Source organism: Eublepharis macularius, chromosome 12 (assembly GCF_028583425.1).
Source record: "Eublepharis macularius isolate TG4126 chromosome 12, MPM_Emac_v1.0, whole genome shotgun sequence".
Lineage (NCBI taxonomy): Eukaryota > Metazoa > Chordata > Lepidosauria > Squamata > Eublepharidae > Eublepharis > Eublepharis macularius.
In genome coordinates this window covers 58,230,726-58,253,620 of record NC_072801.1, presented here as the reverse complement: position 1 = coordinate 58,253,620, position 22,895 = coordinate 58,230,726, and the positions used below count along the sequence as shown (strand labels likewise).

General features: G+C 45.4%; 1 protein-coding gene across 4 annotated transcripts; it reads left to right on the top strand.

Moving 5' to 3' along the window:
* Positions 1-839: 839 nt before the first annotated feature.
* Positions 840-22,670, top strand: LOC129338675 (CD276 antigen-like). 4 transcript variants are annotated; one of them, XM_054993080.1, is made up of 15 exons: positions 840-913; positions 4,876-5,096; positions 5,223-5,250; positions 6,441-6,493; positions 7,981-8,023; positions 10,057-10,118; positions 10,348-10,374; positions 10,634-10,670; positions 11,732-11,790; positions 12,971-13,033; positions 15,445-15,498; positions 15,619-15,682; positions 15,839-18,828; positions 20,241-20,573; positions 21,655-22,670. In XM_054993080.1, the coding sequence occupies exons 2-13, from the start codon at positions 4,982-4,984 to the stop codon at positions 15,849-15,851; spliced, it is 618 nt and encodes a 205-aa protein (XP_054849055.1). In that variant the 5' UTR covers positions 840-913; positions 4,876-4,981; the 3' UTR covers positions 15,852-18,828; positions 20,241-20,573; positions 21,655-22,670. The 4 variants fall into 4 exon arrangements, with proteins under 4 accessions (XP_054849055.1, XP_054849054.1, XP_054849056.1 ...); XM_054993079.1 differs by having other exon boundaries at positions 15,616-15,682; XM_054993081.1 differs by lacking the exons at positions 6,441-6,493; positions 7,981-8,023 and having other exon boundaries at positions 15,616-15,682.
* Positions 22,671-22,895: the final 225 nt, after the last annotated feature.

The window sequence follows — 22,895 nt, the reverse complement described above, 5'->3', positions numbered from 1 at the left end:
GAGTAGTTTTTGAGAAGAGTGGGGCAAGGCTAGGTCACAGCTGGCTGTTTGAAACCCTCTGAAAAGAGAGACAACCAAGTATTGAACATGATTTCAGTGCCTTTTTTGTGTTTCCTCCACCCCCCGGCCTTTTATCACCATTGGTGAGTGGGTGGGTGTGTAGGGGTTTTCAGAACTTGCTGCTTGTTATGGCCATTGGTAATCTGTCACCGAATCATAGGATTGTATAACTGGAGCTCTATCAGCCACTCTGACAATAGAAGGGAGAACAGGGTGGTGAAAGGCTGTGTATTAAAAAGCCACCCTTTTATCCTTGCTGGTTCGCTCTGCCTGAGGCACATAGTAAAAATGTGAGCCTATGAATAAACCAGGTTCACACACAGATCTTTAAATGTTAATTGTATGGCCACAAGTTGCCTTTTGTTGCAACAACGGGTGCGAGAGAGGGGAGGAAATGTCTGCTTGCCTAAAATCACTTTTTATTCACAGATTAGCATCTATGTATAAACGCACTTGTGACTCGGAATGCCATTCCAGGGGACTCTTGCGTGGTGGTGGTCTGTGAATCTCTTAGTGTAGTGTGACCCTTCCTACCACAGGAGATGTGCGGGAGCCCCTTGTGATGGGGATGTGGCTGGTGGCTCTAGCTCTGGGACAGGGTCTTTTGGAGAACCATGCAAGATGTAAAGAAGCCTTGAGAAATCCTCCTTGATGCCCGGGCATCATTCCCTGAGCTTCTAAATGCAGTGGAGTTTCAGCTTCCCCCTCCTATGTCACTTGAGTGCACCTGCCCTGTGACTTCCTGCTGGCGGCTGTGGCGTTTCCTTCCTGCCTGAGCAATCCGAACGGCAGCAGCATCGGTGCCGCAGCAGAGAAGACCTCATCCAGGCGTGGAATTTGGTGACCCCCAAATGTGAGTTGCACAGTGGAGAGGGTGGAGAAGAGGACCAATCAGGGGGTTCACCTGTATCCTAGCAATACTGTATCTAGGCTGGCAGATGGAGTCCTAGACTTTGGAGGCTGACTGTGGTTCCCAAAAGCAGGACTTCTGGCATGGATCAGAGCAGGAGATGGAGAAAGAAGGAGATCACAGTTGAACACGTGGCTAAAGGGAAAGGGGTTTGGGAGCTGCAAGACTGAGAAACTAGCCCAACAAAGAGAGTAAAGTTTGGGTATCTTCCCCCCCCCTGTTTGCCCACACATTGCTTTTCTCTGTTCTCTGCGCATCTAGACTGCACTGCTCGATAGCATCTCTTTTTCCTGTCTTGCTATCGCTGCCTCTCACTCTCTGATATGGATCTCTTTATACAGTTGGTTTTAAAGAAGAGGGTACGGTGGGAGGGTAGGCTGAGAAGGAGTGACAGCCATAGCAGAGGGCCTCACATTCTGACCAAGGCTGTCACATATTCCTGCACCCCAGTTTTCCTTCATACCCCATTTTCTTCCAATGTGCCCCTGAAGCAGCGTCAGCTTCTACCCCACAGCAGAACCTGTGGTTTGCGGTTGTGTTGGGCTGTTGCCAGGGCTCCAATCAAATCGTGGGGAAGTTGAGTGTCTGTACATAATGTGGAGTTGTGGAGATCGTTTGCCAGGGCCCTCTTGCCATCCTCTTCCTTTCTTTGTCCCTTAAAAGGCCTGGCAGTGCGTGCCTATGTGGCCAATGAGATGCCCGTGTCCTCTCCCCTAAGCGGGCTCTACAACATTACAGCTGTGAAATTGCAGCTGCAAATTCCCTCCCACAGTACCCACAACACAAGAACAGCACTACGCTTGCAGGCACCCGGATCCGGCTGTGGGTCGTTGTTGCTGGAGTGAGTCACTCCTGTTCCCACAGCCTTGGGGGAGGGGTAACGGAAGGAAGGCTAAAGAACCCTTCCAGCAAACCTTGGAGTTCTGGTGCTTCGCTTTTTGTCAGTGATGTTTCATGGTACAGTATAGATCTGGGGGGCTGCTCGGATTTTTTTGTCCCAATTCTTGCCCATATATCGTTTGTTGCAGAAGCTTTTATGCTTAAACAGGCAGGACATTCAGGTATACAGTACATGTAGAAAAGCACCTGCCTTTGTCTTTTGTCTAGTCAAGTTGGGAAGAAATCTAGTAGATCACTAAGTCAGCAGAAGTCATTAGCCCACAAAAACATTAATTAACCTGGCTGCCTTGATGTAACTACATGTGCCCTTGAGTTGCTTGTCAACAACCACAAGAAGACAAACTCTTTTCTAGGGAACAGCAATATTCTCACCTGCTGCCCTGGAGGCACATTTCAATCGCCATAGGTGATCAAACACAATTATTTCTGCAAAAGGACCCACACTAGTTATCTTCTGTTCTGATTCTCTGATCTTATCTGAAACACAAATGATTAGAAGATCCTTGCCTTGATTGAGAACTACAGCAAATCAAAAAGTGCTGAGGATCCATAACCTAGAATGCGGTGTATCTCAAAAGTTTTGAACTTGTATAGGACTTTTCTCCAAATTTACTTCTGCAAACTTTCCAAGTTTGCAACTTTTTTCATGCTGCAGAATGGATCCCATGTGAAGGATATTAGACTACTTTAGTAGAAACAGCTAGCCATTCTCTCATTCCTACTCTGATCATATGAGGCTGCCTTAGACTGTGTGAGACCATCCAGTCTGATTGGCAGTGGCTTTCCCAGTATTTCCCCCAGCTCTGCTACCTAAAACTTGTCAATCAAAGATATCAGGGATGGAACTGGGAGTCTTTTGCATACAAAGGGTGGACTGTGCCACCAATATTACTAGGTGCAACAATCTGACTGCTCTACAAGAGGTTTTTTTAGACTCTGCTGGGAACCCTCTGCATTCCTTTTGTAACATATAATGGTGGACAAGTTTGTTTGAAAGGTCTCTTGAATGCAAGGTGTGCTGTGAGACACATTCTCAATTAAGGCTGCACAGTAGTGAGGCCCTGCTGGCTCCCTGTGTGAACTGGGTGTTCATCCGTGAATTCTTCTCCAGGGCTTTTCTTATCACACAGACTGAATAAACAACAGACTAGGCTCCGTAATTCCAGAGACACTTGCCTCAGCTATATAAATTAGCTTGTTTCCCAGACATTAAGATTTACCTTTTCTTTCTCCATCAATATATGCTTATAGGTGCAACAGGAACTCTAATCTCTGTTATAGATCCAGAGGAGTTAGCCATGTTAGTCTGTAGTCACAAAATAGTAGAGTCCAGTAGCGTCTAACCAACTTTATTGTCAGATGCATCTGATGAAGAGAACTGTGGTTCTCGAAAGCTTATGCTACAATAAAGTTGGTATCTGACAACTTTATTGTCAGATGCATCTGATGAAGAGAACTGTGGTTCTCGAAAGCTTACGCTACAATAAAGTTGGTTAGTCTTAAAGGTGCTACTAGACTCTTTACTAATTTCTGTTAGTACGATGGAATCTAGGGTATTTAGTCCAGATTCACCAATGTGGACAACAGCATACCAATATAATTACTTGAAAGCATCTGTGCCACTGTCATGCTTGAGCAAGTGATGGCTACACAGCTTCAGGTGGTCTTGGAGGAAACATTATCTAGACCCACTTAAATCCTGGCTTTGGGATGGAAATGGTCTTGGTTGCTTTGACTGATTACCTTTACAAGGATAGTAACAGGAGGAGTGCAACCCTGTTGATTTTCCTGGACCTCGCAGCTTTTGATACCATTGATCATGGTATCCTGGACTGGGAGTAGGGGGCACTGTGCTTTGGTGGTTCTGCTGTTACTTGACTAATGGATTCCAGAAGGTGATGCTGGGAACTCTGCTCAGTCCTGTGGCATTAATGCTTTGGAGTCCTGCAGGACAACCTTATGCTATTTAACATCTACATGAAACCTCTGGGAAAGGTCATCTGGGGATTTGGAGTGAGGTGCCACCAATACATGGCTGACACCCCGTTCTATTGCCCTTTAACAGCTAAGCCAGCTGGGTCTGTAGAAATCCTGAACAGGTGGCTGAAGGGCCAATAAACTGAAGTGCAATCCAGGCAGGACTGAGGTGCTGTCGGTCAGTGGAGAAACTGCTGAGGTTTTATGGAGCCACTCTATCCTGCAGGGGGTTGCGCTCCCCCTGAAGGAGCAGGTTTGTAGCTTGAGGTGCTACTGGATCCTGGCCTGTGATGAAGGTTCGAGTCTCCTCTGTGGCATGTAGCACCTTTTATCAGCTCTGTCCTGTTTGCCAGATGTAGCCGTTCCTCGAAAAGATTGATTTGGCCAGTTATCCATGCTATGATCACATTCAACTTAGTTCACTGTAATGTGCTCCACATATGTGCTTCTCTGCTTTGAAAATCCAAATCTCGGCAGGACTTGCTCCGAGTTCCAAATAAGGTATAAAAGATAGGGGGAGTCTTTTTTGTTTTTGCCATGTCATTTTGAGCCCTTTCTTTTCAGCCCCCTTTCATTGCCGGAATTCCTGATTCGTCTGTTCCTTTTTACATATATGCAAGGGATGCAAAAAGATGTCCTTGAGGGGCATCAGCTGTTTGAATTAAGACCGACAGAGTTTAATCATGCTAGGTTTTTAAAGATGTTTTGTTTTATCATTGTAATGCTGTTACCCAATTTGGATCCCAATTGTTTTATTAATATTTCCATTAAATAAAAATAGCATGTAAAATGGCGTCCTTTTAACGGGAAGAGCTTGGTAAGAGGAAACCGAAAACGCTGCAAACACTGCAAACTCGTGGGTTTGATTTGCTGATGGGATGTGTGAAATTGAGATCAGGACTTTTGAGTCAAAATGGCGGGACTCCAAATTTTGGTAGGATCCATAAGGTAAATGGAACTTTATGCAAAAAAAGTGTTTTTTTTCTAATGTAAATACACTGAGTGCAAAATATGGCTCTTTCCTACAGGGCGTTTCAGGCTTTGTACAACTAGCCTCTTCGATGCTGTTCTTCAGTCCAAAATCTACTCCTGCCCAGAGTCCACGGCATCTCTACTGCCCCCCTTGCAGGTGGCATGGATGACTTCCACACGGGTGCCATCTTCTGGGTGTGGGTGTTGGCATTTACTGTCCCAGCTCTGGTTGTTCTGCTTGTGCTTTGTGTTGGCTGCCGGGACCCTGAATTAGACAGTTAAGTCGCTTCTTCTGACCTCCTTTTTCTCGGAGAAAGCTGTACATATCATGGCTTCTCCATTCACCCCTCTCAGTGAACCTTTGTGGACTTCTAATATTGTTGGTTTTTCTGTCTCTCAACAGTGCCGCAGATTGATGATTACGCATATAAGTGAGTCTATGACTGTCTGTCGGGGGGGGGGAGAGCTAAGGAGGGGTGGGAATTTGGAACTGGCCAGCTTGGAAAATGGTGCTCTGAGGTGATAGGAAAAGAGAACAAAACTAGCAAACCTTGTCGTGGAGGAGGAGTAACAATGTCTTCCCACTCTCAGGCAAGCTGCACCTCCCTCAAATTTCCTGTTCTATACAACTAGTAAATGTATGAGAACCTACACAAAATACAGTTGCTAGTTCCAGGTTGAGAAATTCCTGAAGATTTGGGAGCAGAGCCCAGGGAGGTCAGATTTGGGAGAGGGAGGGAACTCCGCTGGGATGTGATGCCATAGAGTCTGCTCTCCAAAGCTGCCATTTCTCCCCATCTGTGTAATCTGGAGATCAGTTGTAATTCTAGGAGAACAGCTACAAACTGGAAGCTGGCAACCCTAGTAGAAAGAGCTCTGGTGGATCAGGAAATCAGACTACACAGCTTTTGGTGGGGGCATGGACTCTGGCTGGGATGGGTACGTTTTGAACTACTAAGAACGCTCCATTGTGTATTGAGGTACCAGGACCCTGCTGGCTCTAATTCAGCTCTGTGGTTTTTTGGAGCCTGCTTTTCTGAGGGGGCCTCTAGTGAGACGGGCATTGTTCTGTTCATAAGTTAGCCCCTGAACAATGATTGTGTGAAGCTGCCCTGAGTTATGGTTCCAGAGTTTCCCTCATCAGGCATTGCCATGCCAGGCCTGGGTTGGCTGATTTCCTGGAAGCCAGAGCCGAACAGTCTTGATGGCTGGTAACTGTTAAAATGTGCATGGAGGTTTTTAAAAGAAGCATTCAATCATGTGATCTCTTCTTCCTTCCCTAGTCTTTGACAGTAGGGTTGTCGGTCTCCAGGTAGGGCCTGGAATTCACTCAGCATTTCAACTGATCTACACAGATCACTTCCCCTGGATCAAACAGTGGCTACCTCAGCTTACGTTGATATAAGAGAAAGAAATGGCTGATGGTGATGAGGTAGCATTAGAAAGGATTCTTCCAAAAAAAGGGCCATGCTAGCAGTAGAGGATGTCAGGCTTCAACGGACGGCTTAGGGAGGGATGGGGTTCATCTGACCCACTCAAAGGCAGAGGTTCTGAACGGCTGTGTGTGGGGCAGTGTTAGGTTCTGTCAAGCAAGGAAATGAGCTCACTGTTGTCCCCGCAGGCCCTCCTCTTCTGGCCACCTCGAGACATTCAGGGTGCTGCGGCGTAATCCCTGTAAGTAAGATGTCTGCTTTGTCAGAGTCTTCTCTGAATTGGTTCCCACGTCAGTGTTTCTCTCAGCCCACTCCCTTGTGAGCCCACTTTTGAAGACTGTGAGACATCGCTCTATGGTAGAGCTCCAGCACCTGCTGGAGCTCTACACCCATAACTTCTTTAGTCACGTTACGCACCAACCTTCAGCATACAAAGCCGTTTCATGCTCTGTGGAAACTCGGCTTCTTTTCTCTTCCCATTTCCCCATCGATTTCTCCCAGACTTCTGTTAGCCACCACACGCCCATCCACCCCGACCCCCCAAACGTGGAGAATTAGCACTCCCTGAAAAGTTTGTTTTGTGCTATGTTCTAGAGCAGAGGATCTCCTAGTGTTCAGATTTAGGAGGCTAGCTAGAGCACTGATCCTCACAGAAATGCAACAGGCTGCTGCTGCTATGTATTGAGGATCCAGGCTTCCTTTGCTGTTTGAGGATCGATTTCTCACAATCTACAGCACTGGAATATTTCTTGAAAGCAGCTCTAAACTAGACTGGAAGTCTTGCTGAAGTTTAGTATCTTAAGCTTTCAAAATATTGAATATGAACATTTGGATGGGGAAACTTCTGGTTCTTAAATCTGAAGGAGGGCTATTTTGTAAATAAAATCAATTTCTTTTAAATCTAATAAAGCCATAAGGTTTGGTAGTAATCTGCCAGATTCAATTTAAACTGCAGTCATAAGGACTAAACACTTCTTAATTGAAAGAATTCAAAGGCTTAATTCTGTACCCCATACCCCATACTGTGTCTTTTCTCCACTCAGGAATATTGACGTTGCTAAATTTTTACCTATCTAATAACATTCCATAATAGGAATTGTTGGTAAAATTCTGAGCTGGGAGAATTTTCCTCCTTAAATTTGTTTCACCAAAGAGGACAGGATCCTCAGAATGGACATATAAAAAAACTACCTTTTACAGAATCACATCATTTATCCACCATCTGTCAGGACTGTAATAAAGGCTTACTCTTGCTGCCTAACATCCTTGTTGGGTAGGCTATGCCAAGGATTGAACCTGGGGATCTTTGGCACCAGGGCTTTTTTTCAGCTGGAAAGCAGTGGAATGGAGTTCCCGAACCTCTTGAAAATGGTCATATGGCTGGTGGCCCCGCCCCTGATCTCCAGACAGAGGGGAGTTTAGCTTGCCCTCCGTGCCGCTCATCTAAACTCCCCTCTGTCTGGAGATCAGGGGGCGGGGCCACCAGCCATGTGACAATTTTCTCCAAGGGCAGCCCACTGAGTTCCACCACCTCTTTTCCCAGAAAAAAGCCCTGTTCGGCACACAAGCATATGGCTCCCCAGCCCATAATACATGGGAAAACTCTTAAATATACCTCTAGCCTTTCTCATTATACCTTTTTCTCTTGGGTTTGGGAAATGGGGTAACTGGGATTCTGGCCAGCCTCCCTACTGATGGAATCTATTCTTCCTTCCGCTGGCCTCGCAGCTCCCCCTCGCCCTGCTGTCCAGTTCCAGCCAGACTTGCAGAGGTGAGCAATCCTTGAACAATCATAAACTGTTTGCTGTGCCCCTTTTTCCTCTCTCCAAATAACTGTGCTTGAGTGGGCAAGCTGTGTGAGTGAGCAAATATTTTTGCAACTTTGCTCTCTAGGTAGAGGTATATTGCCTTTGGACATGGGGGTTCCATTTGGTAGCCGTTTTCCTGGGAATCCTCTGTAAGCTTCCTTATGTCCAATCTTGGCAAAAGGTGGGTTAAAAATGTTCTTAATTTTAAAAAGTTGTATATGCTGGTAGCTTTTGCATCACCACCTGTGCAGTAACTGATGTGTGGAATGAATCAATGCTGCTTCCCCTCCCCATCACCAGTCTATGGACTATCAATACTCTCCTCCAAAGTGTAATAGTGAAGCGTGCACTTTGGGGTGAATACTCACTGGCAATTGATTCATGAGAGAGGGGGGAAAGGTGTTATCTCACTCCCAGAATATGAGCCTTCCCAGGATTTCAGAGTCCAGAACACACTAATTTCATGAGCACATGAAGCATTATGAGTTGGGAGGGCACATGTTGGTGCAATTGCTGCTAACAAAAACTCCAATTCAGTGGAACCCATAAGAATAATGAAGAATAGGTACTGTGTAATCCGCAGTCCGTCTCAGTGAGAAAGGTGGACTATAAATGACATTGATGATGATGATGATAATGATGATAGAAAAGGAGTAGGCAAGTGTTTTAGCCTGAAGGCTGCATGCAGGTCTCTCTCTGGTTTCCACCACTCAGAGGTGGACCCCAGCTCTTCCAGTTTCTAGGGCCAGCAATTCTGCATTGTATCTGGCTTGGCTATATTTACATTCAAGTGAGTCAATGGTGCCAGGGAATTCCTGGAGGCTGCTGTTTGCAGAGACCCAGATGTGGCCCACTCTCCACTCTATCTTCCCATTACAAAGTCATCATGTTTGTTAGGGGAAAACAAGGACTTTGTACTACACATGTGAGGGGAGCCTCCCGCTCCCTGCCCCGCTGTTCTCCTTACCTCAGATTGCTCCAGGGAGCTGGTATTGGCTCTTTTATTACATTTAGCCAGGGGTAATGTGAATGATTCTGGCCTCCCAGGGGAAAAAACCCGCGTAGAGCCCCAAAATCATTGCCACCCCTTCCCCTACCTGTAGGGTTGCCAGCCTCCAGGTGGGGGCTAGAGATCTCCTGGAATTTCAACTGATCTCCAGGTGACAGAGATCAGTTCCCCTGGAGAAAATGGCTGCTTTAGAAGGTAGACTCCATGGTATTATATCCTGCTGAAGTTCCTCTCCAGGCTCCACCTCTCAAATCTCCAGGAATTTCCCAAGTTGGAGTTGGCAACCATACCTACCTGAGCCATCTTAGGCTCAAGCAAGACAGATAGAGAGGCACACTCCCTGGCCACTGCCTGAACCCCTGAGGGCAGATGGGTGCATCGTGATTAGCAGCTGCCCAAGCCCTGAGCACAGGCAGCAGCCAAGCCAGCTGGGTGCTGCCTGAACTCCAGAGGAGGTGGCTGCAAAGGGGCCTGCTGCTTTGCCCCTGTATGGTAGGGCAGGGCAGTGTGCGATCAGGGGTCTGTCCAGCAAGGGGCCTGGGGCAGCTGCCCTGGATTCCCCATACCTAAGACTATCCCTGTGTGTAACCACTTAAGTAATGTGGTTTTCACAGCAGAGCCAACAGCAAGAGGACTTCATAATGTGTAGAGGGAGTACTGAGCTCTCAAGCCGTTTTACCTTTTTTCCCCTGGATGCATCGGCCCCTTACCCAGTGCTGCAGTCTAGGGGGCTGACACTCCTAAGAAATGGCTTGAGGGCCAGATGGAAAAACTCCTGCAGCTTGGATGGGGCTCCGTGGCAGTAATCTGCCCATCTTGAATTTAGAAAGAATGCTTGACCTGTGCACATGTTTTGGGTGGAGTGTAGAATAAATAGGACATACATGTGGTGTGTATATTGGATAGTCTTGTGTTTTTGTGTGTCTGTGCGCACACCTTGTTGGGGAGGGACGTCTTTAGGTAGCATTCTCCTTTTGCTGTCTGCAGGTGCCCCCCACGGAATCCTCCCAGGCCAGCAGCTTTATTCAGCAAAGCTGAAGAGGACAATGGTGAGTTGCAGTGTAAATGGATGTGAAGATTGGGGCAGAGGTGTGTGTTTTCTACCAAAGATTGTACAAGGGGATGAAGAGAGTGCACCCCGTAGGACAGGAAATCCAGCTACTGTCTGGGGTATTTTTCAGAATAAATAAGCATCAGATAATATGAAAGAGGGGAAGCAAAGGGCACAGATTTGGCAAGGCTCATTTGCTGACTTCTTCTTTTACTCTTTTTTTTTAGAAAGCATTCCCAGTTACGAGAATGAGGGTGAGTAATACCAGGAATTGCAGTTCCCCCACCTTCCCTTGGTGTAGAGCATGCAGCTTGACTTGCTTGCATGAGCTATCTCTTTTACTCCTTTTTGGTCCCAACTCGGATGTGCTATGGGCCGCGTTGGGCAGGCTGATTTGTGAGGCCTGCCTCTTGGCTGGAGCGAAACATGATGGCTTTTTCCGGTTCCCTTTGAGTTCTCTTGAGCCCATTAAAGCTGTGTCTGATAATACTTCTTGGCCTTTCCTGCTTTCAGAACAACCTTGCGCTACTGACAACGATAAAAACTACATGTAAGTATGTGGAGGGGGGTTAATATGTCAGTGTAATGGAACATAGCTGAGGGTGAACCATAGCGGTGCTTCATTAGATCAGTGGTCCACCTGGGCCTGCATCCTCTTACCTATAATGGCCAGCCAAATGTTTCTGGAAGGTCCACAAGCAGCAATTTGTGGCATCCTGCTGCTGTTGCCTTCCACAGCAACTTGAACTCAGAACTTGAACTGCCTTTGAACTTTTAAGACCCATTTAGCCATCGTGGCTACTTAGGCTTCCCAACACTGCCTTGTAGGGCTGCCAACTCCAGTTTGGAAAATTCCTGGAGATTTGGGGGGGGGGCAGCACCTGGGTAGAGTGGAGTTTGGGGAGAGGAAGGACCTCAGCGGGGATTATAATGCCACAGCGTCCATCCTCCAAAGCAGTCCTTTTCTCCAAGGGAACTGATCTCTGTCGTTTGGAGATCCGTTGTAACTCTGGGAGTTCTGAAGGCCGTACTGGGAGGTTGGCAACCCTTCTACTTTGGCAAAATGCCACGAGATTTTGGTGGTGGTGCCTAGAGAGAGCAGCATTTAAGAAAGATGTGATGTCACTTCCGGGTGACACTTTCAGCTGCCTTAGAACATCAAATTCTTAGAGAATGTGAAAGCCATTCCCCCCCGCCTCACACACTTCTCAATTCATTGGGGCTGAGGATGGGTTATTCCAGTAAATGAGAGACCTGTGACTACTACCCACTGATGCCCTTATCTAATTTGTCTAATCCTCTTTCAAATCAAGTGATCATCACTTATATCCTGTGACAGTGAGTTCCACCAGTTAACTATGCCCTTTACAAAGAGCTACTTCCTTTTGTCAGTGACAAAGCGACATGCTTTGCAAGTCCCAAATTCAATCTCTAGCATGAGAGATTAGATTTACCACCTAATTTTGGTAAACATTTAGGTTGCCCCCTGACCCTTAAGTGCCAAAATAGACAATATTGGTTTCAGTGGACCCTGGGTCTGACTTAATATAGGGGCAAGTGCTCAGATTCTTAATTCAGTGCTTCAGTAAGCTGCTGTCTTCTCCGCTACAGTGAGGTGCTGCCTGATGCTCCATTTATGGAACAGGGAGACAGGGATGGTGTATCCACAGGTGAGTTATCATCAGGTATTCATCTGACCTCTTAGGGATGCTGCCCCTTAAAACTGAGGCTACTAACCCCTCCTGTTTACAGTGGGTGACTGACTGGCAGTCCTTAAGCATCTGTCTGACTCTTAGAAATCCTGCTGTAATGTTCGGGAGTTCAGAAATCTGTTTCTGCTGCTCTAATGTCACTCCCCTCTCCCCTCTCTGCAACTAAATTGAAAAGAATACCCCGTGGCCAGCATCTTTTAAAACAGTAGTTCCGAATAGTTGCATACTTGCAACTGTACTAGTGTGCTTTGAAAGAAAGCTCTGATGGACTTCAAAGCCCCTATCAACAGAAGAGACTACTTGTTGTATTTCTGTATGATTCATTGCTCAGATTACAGCAGTGAATCCAGTCATCTTTTGTTGGGAGATAATAACTGCGCATCAAGAGACTGAGTGATCCAATCATTCCTGAGATAGAGGCACAGTAGATTTAGGTTTCCTGTTGTGTCTCTGCATGAGTCTGTGCTGGATATGGTTAGCAAAAAGTTTTGCTTTCTCTCTTAAAGATGACAGGTCTGGGGTGCTCTTTGATAAAGCTCTGCTGACAGAAGCACAAATGGCAACTGCAGCAAGAAACAACTTTAGCTATTGTGCCTGCTTTGGGGGAGAAACATCTCACCATAGTTATCCATGCTTTGGTGACATCCAGGCTTGATTTACCACAGTGTGCTTCAGGAACTACAACTAATCGCATAACAGCCAAGTTATTAACTAGGACTTGCCATGGGGAATGTATTAACCCAGAGATCAAAGATCTGCACTAGCTTCTAGTTTGTTTCTGGTGTTTATTCACAGTACCGGTTTTAATCAAAGATGCCCTGCAGGTTCTGGGACAGTCCAAATTAAACAGAACACCAGAAGTTTGTGATTGGCTCACCTGATGCGTAGTTTAGCTTTCAAATGCAGCTCTGGGGGACCATGAGTTGGACTGGGGCTTACTGGAAAGTGGGCATTTAAATCTGCTCCGCCATGTAACATAGCCCCAATCCTGAAGTGAATCAGGTCAGGGGCTTGGCAGCACCTGGCTGAGAGAACTCTTGAGATCTCTCTGTACACACCTTTGAGTATCAAGATAGAAGAAAGTCAAGACATAAACGCACTAAATAAATAAATCTCCTTGCCCTGATTTCTGCTGCAGGTTCCATAGGGGATCAGTATGAGAATATGCCTGAGTCTGCAGCTTCTTCAAGGCATTCACTTGGTGAGTGGGGAAAGGGGAAACAGAAGGAGGGTACAAGATGTCAAGATTGCATCGGAAATGAATGGGGGGGGGGGGTCCAAAGACAATTCTGGTATGCAAAGTTAGCTCACAAAAATTAGAACCTACTTTTTAAAAAATATCCAATGTGTTGGATGTGTTCAGGGAAAGTAAGGTATAAAATATTACATTTGGCAGGTTTAATGACTGCTGTCATGGACATGCCCACTGACCCATGACACCCTGTTCCGTTTTGGTCCTCTGAGGCATCTAGGCACCAGCAGTTATCCTGAGTCTCCACCCAGTGATGCAATGTTCTCCTGAGTCCACCTGACTCTCAGAGGGGTTTTCTCTTGCTTTTCCTTCAGTCAATTTTGGAAATTCTCATCAAGAGGCCAGCACTTCCCCTTCCACATCCATTTAAAGGCTCTGCCTATATCTCCAGCTATCAAATGAGTGATTACTGTGGGGATGGCTTATGGCACATGCACACTTCTGGGGAAATAATGATCTAGCAACCAACAACCTCCCTTCCCCTGACACCCATTTTAGATAGCATGTTCGAACAGCGGAGGTCTATGTGGTACAGAGATCAACTGGTGATGAGGGCAGAAAGTACCATCAAGTCGTAGCCGACTGATGGAGACCCTGTTGCAGTTTTCAAGGCAAGAGACTAACAGGTGGTTTACCATTGCCTGCCTCTGCGTAGCAGCTGTGATCTTCTTTGGAGGTCTCCCATCTAATTACTAACCATAGCTGACCCTATTTAGCTTCCAAGATCCAAAAAGATTGGGCTTGCCTAAGCTACCCAGGTCAGGGTATTCAGTGCAACTACCAGCATTTAAAAAAGAAAAGAATTTATTGCAAAAGAAAAAGTCCAGGTACGTACTCTGCATAGCAACAGGTCCAACAAGGAATACAAAGAAAAGGTGCAAACGCACAGTCCTCTCTCCCTTGGCCCTAAGGCAGGCTCCTTGAATTTAACTTACAGCTTTACCTTGGAGTCTTTGTCCAGGCTGCGTGCCCTTTTTCTGCTTCACATGGAGCTCAGTAAGAGAGCTTCTTCCTGCAAAATATCCCTAGTTAGACCCCTTTCAATCTATGCCTAAGGAATTACATCTTCCCTTCCTGAGGTCCCCAGGAAGATACAATCTGGCCTCTAGCATCCCAACTCTCTGGTCAGTGTTTAAGTGTCAGATTCCAGCTAAAGTGTTAGCTAGCCATTCCATGATCTTCAGCTGAGAGATCCATTTGCATTTATGGAAGTTTGATGGACAATACTTGTTAGCAATCAATCCCCCACTTCCTTAGTGTGGGGTGTTTTTTTGCAAGCCCCCAAACTTGAAATATTGGGTTGTAACCCCAAAGAAAAGGGCATTTCTCCACAATTGTCTTACTGTTTGTCAACAAAGCATGGGATTTTGTTTTCCTGAAATGTCTTTTAGAAATTAGAAAATTTTAAAGTTGATTATTTTGGAGTTCTTGAAAGTCTGAGGCTGATTTGAAATACAAAACTCTACAAAGTTTCTCACATTTGTAGCATGCCCAGTGGTTTGAAGATCTCTAGAAGGCATTTATTCAGATGTGCCCAGATGTGCCCACTGCCTGAGCTTCAGGACTGATTGGGAATTTGAAATGACATTTCCATAGGAGCAAATTAGATGTGACTTGAAAAGACATGCCATTTTGTGTGTGTTTAAAGCAATGTTTTCCTTAGAGAAAAGAAGAGACATAAACAGTGTCTGCACAGGTGAGGAGATCTAAACCTCTCCCTAGGGATAATGAGGCCAGACAGGCCATTTGGCCTGGGTCTCTCAAGCTCAAAGAGGGTCTTGAGTATAGCTATGTGGTAAATATTCAGCATTTGATAAGTTTCACAGCTTGGCTTTATGCACCAAAATGTGACATATATCCTCCACTTATTTTTATTATACTTCAAAAGCGGGAAATGTCCCAGGCCTCCCTGGACCTCACTGCATTTGTGCTCTGGTGGCTTAAGAATTTTAGCCCCAGCTTGGCTCATTCTTCTGGTCATGTGCAGACCAGGCAATGTTCAGCCTTTAAGCTTTTCACTGTTTACGTGTGTAATGTGTATAGTGCTGTCAAGCCACAGCTGACTTATGGTGACTCCATAAGGGGTTTTCAAGGCAAGAGAGGAGTTGAGGTGGTTTCCCTTTGCCTGTCTCTGCCTAGCAGCCCGACTTCCTTGATGGTCGCCCATCCAAGTACTAACTAGGGCTGACCCAACATAGCTTCCAGGATCTGATGAGATGGGGCTAGTCTGGGCCATCCAAGTCAGGGCTTTGACTATTTACTATACGACATTGGCACTTCTGTGATGATGGTGGGGGTGAGAAATTGCCAATCTGCCTCTGTGTGACCTTTCTCTTTCTCTTCTTGCCTCTTCACTGAAGGAGAATATGTCAACGTGCTTGAGCCAGATGCTGCCATCTTAGATATTTGCATTGGTAAGTGAGGAAGGCCCTGCAGTACACGGGTGGGGAGAAAGTCAAGCTTATCCGTCCTCATTAAACGCCATGACCAGAAGTATCCCCTCAGCCCCATGCCATTCTCTTACCTTCCAGCAGGTGGCAACAGTGACCCAGAAAGTGAAGATGACATTCCAGACTATGAGAACATCATCTGCCCTAGGTACTTGGTTGCTGGGAAGGGGGTGGGAAAGAGCTTAACCCATGACATGGCACTGCTTTTAAAGCAAGCAGTTGACCATGGTGTTTCTGTACAAGAAATGAAGAAAATCCTTTGTGCATGTATAGTCTTTAACGCTCTTGTTTTTTTCTCCCCTAGACTGAAAAGCTAATTCAAAGGCAGTATTCTTTAGTGACTCCGATTACCTCCATGCAGGATGGCTCTCTGATGATCTTGCTGGCCTGAGGACACCCCACCCACTCCGAAGCAGTCCCCTCAAATACTGCCATAACTTATTGCCCTTCTTTGCACTTTGGCTGACAAATCCTGAGAATTTCCCAAAATTCATTGTCTCCTCATCAAAACTGAGAAGCTTGACGGTCCGAGCGGGTCTGACCTCGTTGCAAAAGAAATCTGAGTCGCATTTATCTCGTGGCTGAATAAAGGACCAGGAGTTCTATCATCTTTGTATTTAAGTGAGGGTTGGGGGGGGGGGGTTGGCTGGATGAACGAAAAAGTAGCAACAGCTTGCAGAGTGGGTGGATGGGTAAGTTGTAGTAATCATTAAAGGCTGGGTCTTAAATTTTGGTTTCTGATAAAACTGAGATTAGTTTTTGTGGGGAGGGGGGATATGCAACTCAAGCACATTTATGAAAAACTGCATTCATATTTTGATTCAAAAGATTTCTTGTTCCCTTTCTGGATATGGTTACATGCTGGAACTTGCAATGGAAAATGTTACCTTTCTTCCTTTACAAAGGCTTGTGTGTCTGCTGCTGAGATGTGCTGTTAGGGTCCCCTCAAAGCACGTGTTTCCTCTCCTTTTTTTGTCACCTGCAGTAGCTTCCAGAGGTGATTGTCTGCTAGGGAAATGACAAGCAGGTGGCTGTTAATTCATCCCCTTTCTTAGCATCTTTCATAGCACTGGTCCACATCAGCCTTCCCACCACCGCACATATTTTATTTATTTAGGTATGTATACCCTGTTTTACTGTCCAGTGGAGACTCAAAGCAGCTTACATAATTATCCTCTCCATTTTATCTTCACAACTCTGAGATGAAGGTTAGGCTGAGCGAGAATGACTGATGTGAGGCCACCCAGCCAGGTTTGGTGGCAGCCCAGTCTGGCACGCTAATAATTGCCCTGTGCTGTCTTTTACTGGTACAGAAAGCGTCAGATCTGGTCACAAATCTGTCATGTGAGGGGCAGTTTAGTCCAGAGTTGTCACTTCATGAGTAATTCCTTATGAAAGTACCTGATAATGTTTGCTTCTGTACACAGCATTGCAAAGGGTTGTAAGAGAACTGCTTTGCCCCTACCTGGCTTTTTAATAAAGGCCACATTTTAACCGGCTCATCTACGCTACTTGTGCAAGGAAAGGGCCTCTTTTTATTCTAAAAGTGCAAGAGTCCAGTAGCACCTATAAGACTTAACAAAATTTGTGGTAGAGTATAAGCTTTCATGAGTCACAAACTTCTTCAGTCACAGCTCACTTTTTAAAAATCCATATATGGACTTTCATACATTCCAACCAATTTGTAATAAAATTTAGCCCCTTGGTTTCTCCTTACTCCACCATTTGCACAGTTCCAGCTGTTCTTCTGCTCCCTCCAGTTTGCCTGTGTCTTGGCTTGTGCCCAGGACAGAAGGAGGGGCATGTGGTTAGCCACTATTGGAAACGGGATACGGGAGGAGGTGGGCCACTGGGCTGCCCTAACCGAGATTTTTAGCTGTTCTGTGCATAAGTGAAGAAATCTGTCTGAAATTCGGTTGCTCTTTGTGCTAGAGAAGAAGGTGTTGAAGTGTCCTGTGCTTGAATTTCACCCCATGCAGTGGCTCAGATTTGGGGTGGTGTGAAGGAATATCACAGAGGCTGTGGTAGGGTTGCCAGTGCCAGGTTGGGAAATTCTGGGAGGTTTTTTGGGGGGTGGAGCTTGGAGAGGGCATTGTTTGTGGAGGGGCCACAGCTGGGGTATAATGCCATAGACCCCATCCTCCAATGCAGCCATTTTCTCCAAGGGAACTGATCTCTGTGGTGGGACCCATACTGAGGTACCAGATGTCTCTCTTCACACAAGCAAAAGTGAAACAAATATTGCTCCCCCCGCCCCAGTGTCTAACTTAGAATTATCCTCTCTGGGCTGAGAATCCTGCATCTTTGGGGATGGAGCCTGGGGAGGATGGGGTTTGGGGAGAGACCTCAGCAGGATATAATGCCATAGAGTCCATCCTACAAAGCAGCCATTTTCTCCAGAGGAACTGATCTCTGTAGACTGGAGATCAATTGTAATTCAAGGAGAACTCCAGGGCCCACTTGGAGGTTGGCAACTCTAGTCCAATCAATCCTCTATTCAACAGGAGTAGCAGGTGCTTCAGAAAAGCCTGGAAGCCATCATCTTCATATCGGTGAAAGCAACCATTTGTAAATGGTGCTCTCCATCATAGGACAATGCTTTGCATGGAACCTCTTAACATTTTGTGGAACTTCCCAACATCCTGTGATTGGGCCTAGTTCCCCATGGCAGCCATTTTGTTATGGAACCACATTGCTTCTTCTTAAAAGTGCTCACAGTTTCAACAAGGCTGGTAGATGGACCCCGTCGTCTAAGCAGTATTTATTAAGAAAATGAAAAATTCTTCCAGTTAAAATTAGTTCAGAGATTGTGGGGAGGAGATTCCTAACAGCATCACCTTTTATCTCTTCTTCTGTATGATTATTAAACTGAGCCCAACTCTCCTGCCAGCTTCTTCATCCAGTTATCTTCTTGAACCAAAAACTACCCACCTACCACAAAAATACCACTAAAACATCTGAAGCAGCCCAGATATGTTTTTGCCAGACAGGCTAGATGGATAATGGGGTGGTGTTACTGGACTTCACACTGCTATGGAAGGAGGATAAGTTGGCTGGCACTGCCCCTATGATAGGACAACAGCAGCCAACACCCCATTATCTCGATGCACCAGAAGTTGCCACTTTCTCACCATCGGCCATCTCTGCTGATAATACTCATACGCACCCAGTGTCCTCTGCTGCCCTTACTAGTTGTGCTGCAAGACACACATAGTGCTACCAGAACTGCAGTCGCAGAGATGGGCTTCTTGTTGATGATCTTCCTTGGCACATTTTGCTTCCTCGGGACAATCGGTGAGGCTTGGAAGCAGCTGAGGTGTGGGGGGGGGGAGGGGCTACGTGGTGTGTTGTTTGGACTGGGCCTGGGTTCAAAAAGGAACTCTTACTGGAGGTTTAGGAGATAATTTTACTTAATCTTTTGAGGGGATGTTGTTTAAATTACAGATTTTAAATTTAATATGGCAATAAATAATCCAGATCTTCTGGCAGTGACTGTGTTATGCCTATTTTTTGTTCAATATATGTTGGTTACGAATGTTTTTAAAGTACTTTTGATGTCAGTCCTGAACTAACTGCAATTCTGCTTCGGGGTGTGTGTGTGTGTGTTCTGGTTTCTAGGATGATGCCCCCCCCCCCCGTTCCTTGCTGCATGCTTTAATCTGTACTGGTAGCTTACAGAGAGCTGGTGTGTTTTCTCACTTAGGCTTGAAGGCCTTTTAGCCTGTCACAGTTCAGTGAGTCAGATTCACATGTATACTATTACTGTTTTCTCCAATGCTCAAGTTATTTACAGTTTGAAGATTCTTCCCTTTTCAAGGGCAAACATGATGGAAGCTGATAAAATCACACACACTGGGGAGAATGGGTATAGGGAGAAATTTCTGTCCCTCACCCCCAAAACTAAAACCAAGTCTGATTGAAGAAGTTTGATTGTCTGAGGACAGTTACGGCAAAATATTTCTTTACCCAGCACAAAACCGATTTAGGGAATTCACAACCGCAAGGAGATTAGGCAAATTCATAGAGAATAGGCCCATTGACATGGCTAATGACCACGACAGCAAAATTGGAACACTCCATTCCTACAAGAATCTGCCTGGCCATGATAGGAAACAAGATAATGGACTAGACAGACTTTTGATCTGATTTAGCAGGGCTCCTGCACTCTGGTGAGTGAACTGACTTTGAAAATCTCGGGTAAAAATTATGGTTTTCCAGATGCTATGAACATTTTCTGGAGCCATCAGAGATCCACAGGCCTCATTTAGGCTGCATTCAGATAGCAACTTTTTCCATGGTTAAGTTTTAAAGGTTTTTCTTTCTGGCTGTGCATGTGTACCACTTGCACAGAGTGCAAGAATAAAAGAATCCCGCCCCCTGGAAACTAATGCATTACCTGTGACACCTGAATGCAGGTGCATAGGTTACTCTCCCCCCTCCCCCCGCTATTCAAAACCAGGTATCAATTCAAGTTCGGAATTCCATTTTGGGGGGGTGTGCTATTCCAGTCAACCACTGTGCATGCATTCATATGTTAAGAATTTAGCTTACACCTAGGATTTCCTTCATTTAGCTGTACATGAGAAGGGGGGGAATACATATGGTGAGCTTGGTAGCAAACCAGGGTTAACTGCAGCTAAGTTTGCTGTCTAAGGATACCAATAACTAGCTCAACTTTCAGTCTCTGATTTGTCTTGCTCATGCAGCCGGGAAGCTGCAAGTACAAGCAGACCCCTCCTTAGTGACAGCTGCCGTTGGAGAGGACGTCTTGCTGAAATGCATTTTCACTGTGGACGATGGGCCAGTGGACTTGAGCCGTGTCATGATCCAGTGGTTCCACCGGGGCAAGCAGCTCGTAGAGTTTGACAGTGTAGTGACAGCAGCCCGGCCGGATGTCAGCCTGAGCCGGGAAGGGCTAGCAACCGGTAATGCTTCCCTGCTCCTTTCCCAAGTTGGGACCGAGAATTCGGGCAACTACAGATGCTACGTCTCCTACTCACCAGAACTGCTCGTCCGGGAGGTGACTTTACAAGTGGAGGGTAAGATGGCTGGATGGGAAAGGGGAGCGCTGAATCCCTTGAGATACACAACAGAGACTCTTCTCCTTGCAAGGCTTGGAATACTCAAGTCTCTCTAATATGGATAACATTATAAAAATGCAGCTTTCTTTGTAACAGAAGGTCAAGCTAGAAGTGACGAATTACACTTGAATGGCAAGTGAACAAACACGTATATTCCTCCCTGTTCACTTGTGCTCCACTTGCACTCCACTTGATCACTACGAGTGGAGTGCAAGTGGAGCGCAAGTGAGCAGGGAGGAATACACTTGAGTCTGTTCACTTGTCATTCAAGTGTAATTCATCACTTCTAGCTTGGCCCAGAGAAGCAGGAACAGTGTTAACCTGTCAAATGTTACTGTCTCGCTGGGACACTGAATTTCCTGTGTAACTTCTAAGCTCATTTACAATAGACGGGTCCCTATCCAGCTATACATGGTCAGCTAAACTTAATACTGTGATCCTGTGCACCCTTACTCGTAATAAGCTCCTCTGAATGTCATGGGACCAACAGTACCATTCTAAGCTCAGTGACTTCAATGAATTTAGAAAGGGTGGAAGCCCTGGATGATTTTGATGTTCAACATGTATATCCCGCCTTTAATTAAAGTGACACCCAAGACAATTTAAGACTATCTTAAAGCAACGTAACAGTAGAAAACCAAACAGTTACAATTTTTTTAAAAACATCACATTCTGGAAAAAAAAATCTTCAGGAGCTACTTGGTAGAACCTGGAGCAGACCCAGGGATGAATGTTGCCAAAAGATTAGGCAAGCAGCATTTTAAACTGGCACCTGCCCCCCACAAAAAGCCAGAGTGAATATGCCCAGATATTTTTTATTTATTTATTTAATTCAATTTATACCCTGCCCTCCCTACAGATGAGCTCAGGGCGGCTCAGATAGGGTGTCCCACAGTATAAGTGCTGCCACAGAAATGGTCCAGCCCATGATAGCCCACCTCCTTCTCTCTTCGAGTCAGACCTCCAGAGTAAGACATCAGATGAAGATCTTGGCAATCTTAACTATATTGAGTGAACAGCCTCTTTCAATTCCCTGCAGACCCTTCGAAGATGCCCGAGGATGACCTGGAAGATTCCGTTTCGCCCCTGCCGTGTCTCAGTCGCTCTGATGTCTTGAGCAAGTTGGATCAGATCACAAAGGCTTTGGTGCAATTGGAAGCAAAGCTGGAGAAGTTCATAACCAACAAGACCTTCACAGGATGTGATCCTGTTGCTGCCCCCCCAGAACCCCAGGAAGGAAAGCACGTCGGCACTCCTGGAAATTTAAATCAGTTTTAAATCTACTTTTGCTGAAGTTGTAACGGGAGAACTGGAAACTTAAAACAGGCAATAGCAACACGGTCTGTAAGGGATGTCTCAATAATGCTTAGTCAGTCAGCACATGGCTGGCGAGCACTGCAGTGGCTTCTGAAGTTAAAAAAAATCGCCATGCATCAGGTCTGAAAGGTTGGTCCTATGTTACCCATTCAGTCTGGGATTGCCACAATACCTCCATTCTGTTTTTAAAAATGGGTAATCCAAATGACTTCATTACATCCCAGTATTTTCTGTACAAAATTTGTCTTTTTTCAGACCTACTTTTTCATAATTAAAAAATATATATATTAGAACACACTTGCAGAGCCAGGCATAAACATTCAAAGCGCAACTGAGGTTCTAAAGTATTGCTTCCTGTTTGATTACTTCCTGTTCTTTCCTACAGATGTGCATTCAGCTCTTGTTGCAGAATATTGATGTTTATCTGAGGGTTTTATAGTCTAGGGCTGGGATTAGAGTGGTTTTACGTATTTTGTATTGCATGTTCTGTTTGATTTTAAAGGATTCTTATGGTTTGTTGATTTTAACTGATGTAATTGATTGATGTGAACCACTTCTGAGTTTTTAACCAAAGAGAAGCAGTATAAAAATCAAGTAAGTAAATGTATAAGAAGGGGAGGTGATTTGTACTTTGTAATCAGCCAAAGCACTGGCTACATATCACAATCATTGTGAACAAAACATTAGATGTATTGACTTTGCATTGGTAGGAAATAAAAACCAATACTTAAGTTCCTATTTTCCTCTCCCCAGGGACCAAGAGCCGACTATTAACTATTGCTTTTGATGCTCTTCCAGATAATTTACAACCAGAAAAGAACAGCAACTAGTTAACAAGACTGAAAACAAAGGAACAAAAGAAAAAATGCAGGCAGAATTGGGTTTACAGGAGACCCATTGTTTTAGTAGACATGTAAACAAGATGGAGAACACAGCATTACATGAAAAGCCATGAAGAACCCC

Excerpts from the sequence above, each read along its gene's own strand:
- LOC129338675 (XM_054993078.1), top strand. The coding sequence starts at position 18,639 with ATGCACCAGAAGTTGCCACTTTCTCACCATCGGCCATCTCTGCTGATA. Across the intron at positions 18,829-20,240 it reads TTGCTTCCTCGGGACAATCG|CCGGGAAGCTGCAAGTACAA; the intron begins GTGAGGCTTGGA and ends TTGCTCATGCAG. Across the intron at positions 20,574-21,654 it reads GGTGACTTTACAAGTGGAGG|ACCCTTCGAAGATGCCCGAG; the intron begins GTAAGATGGCTG and ends AATTCCCTGCAG.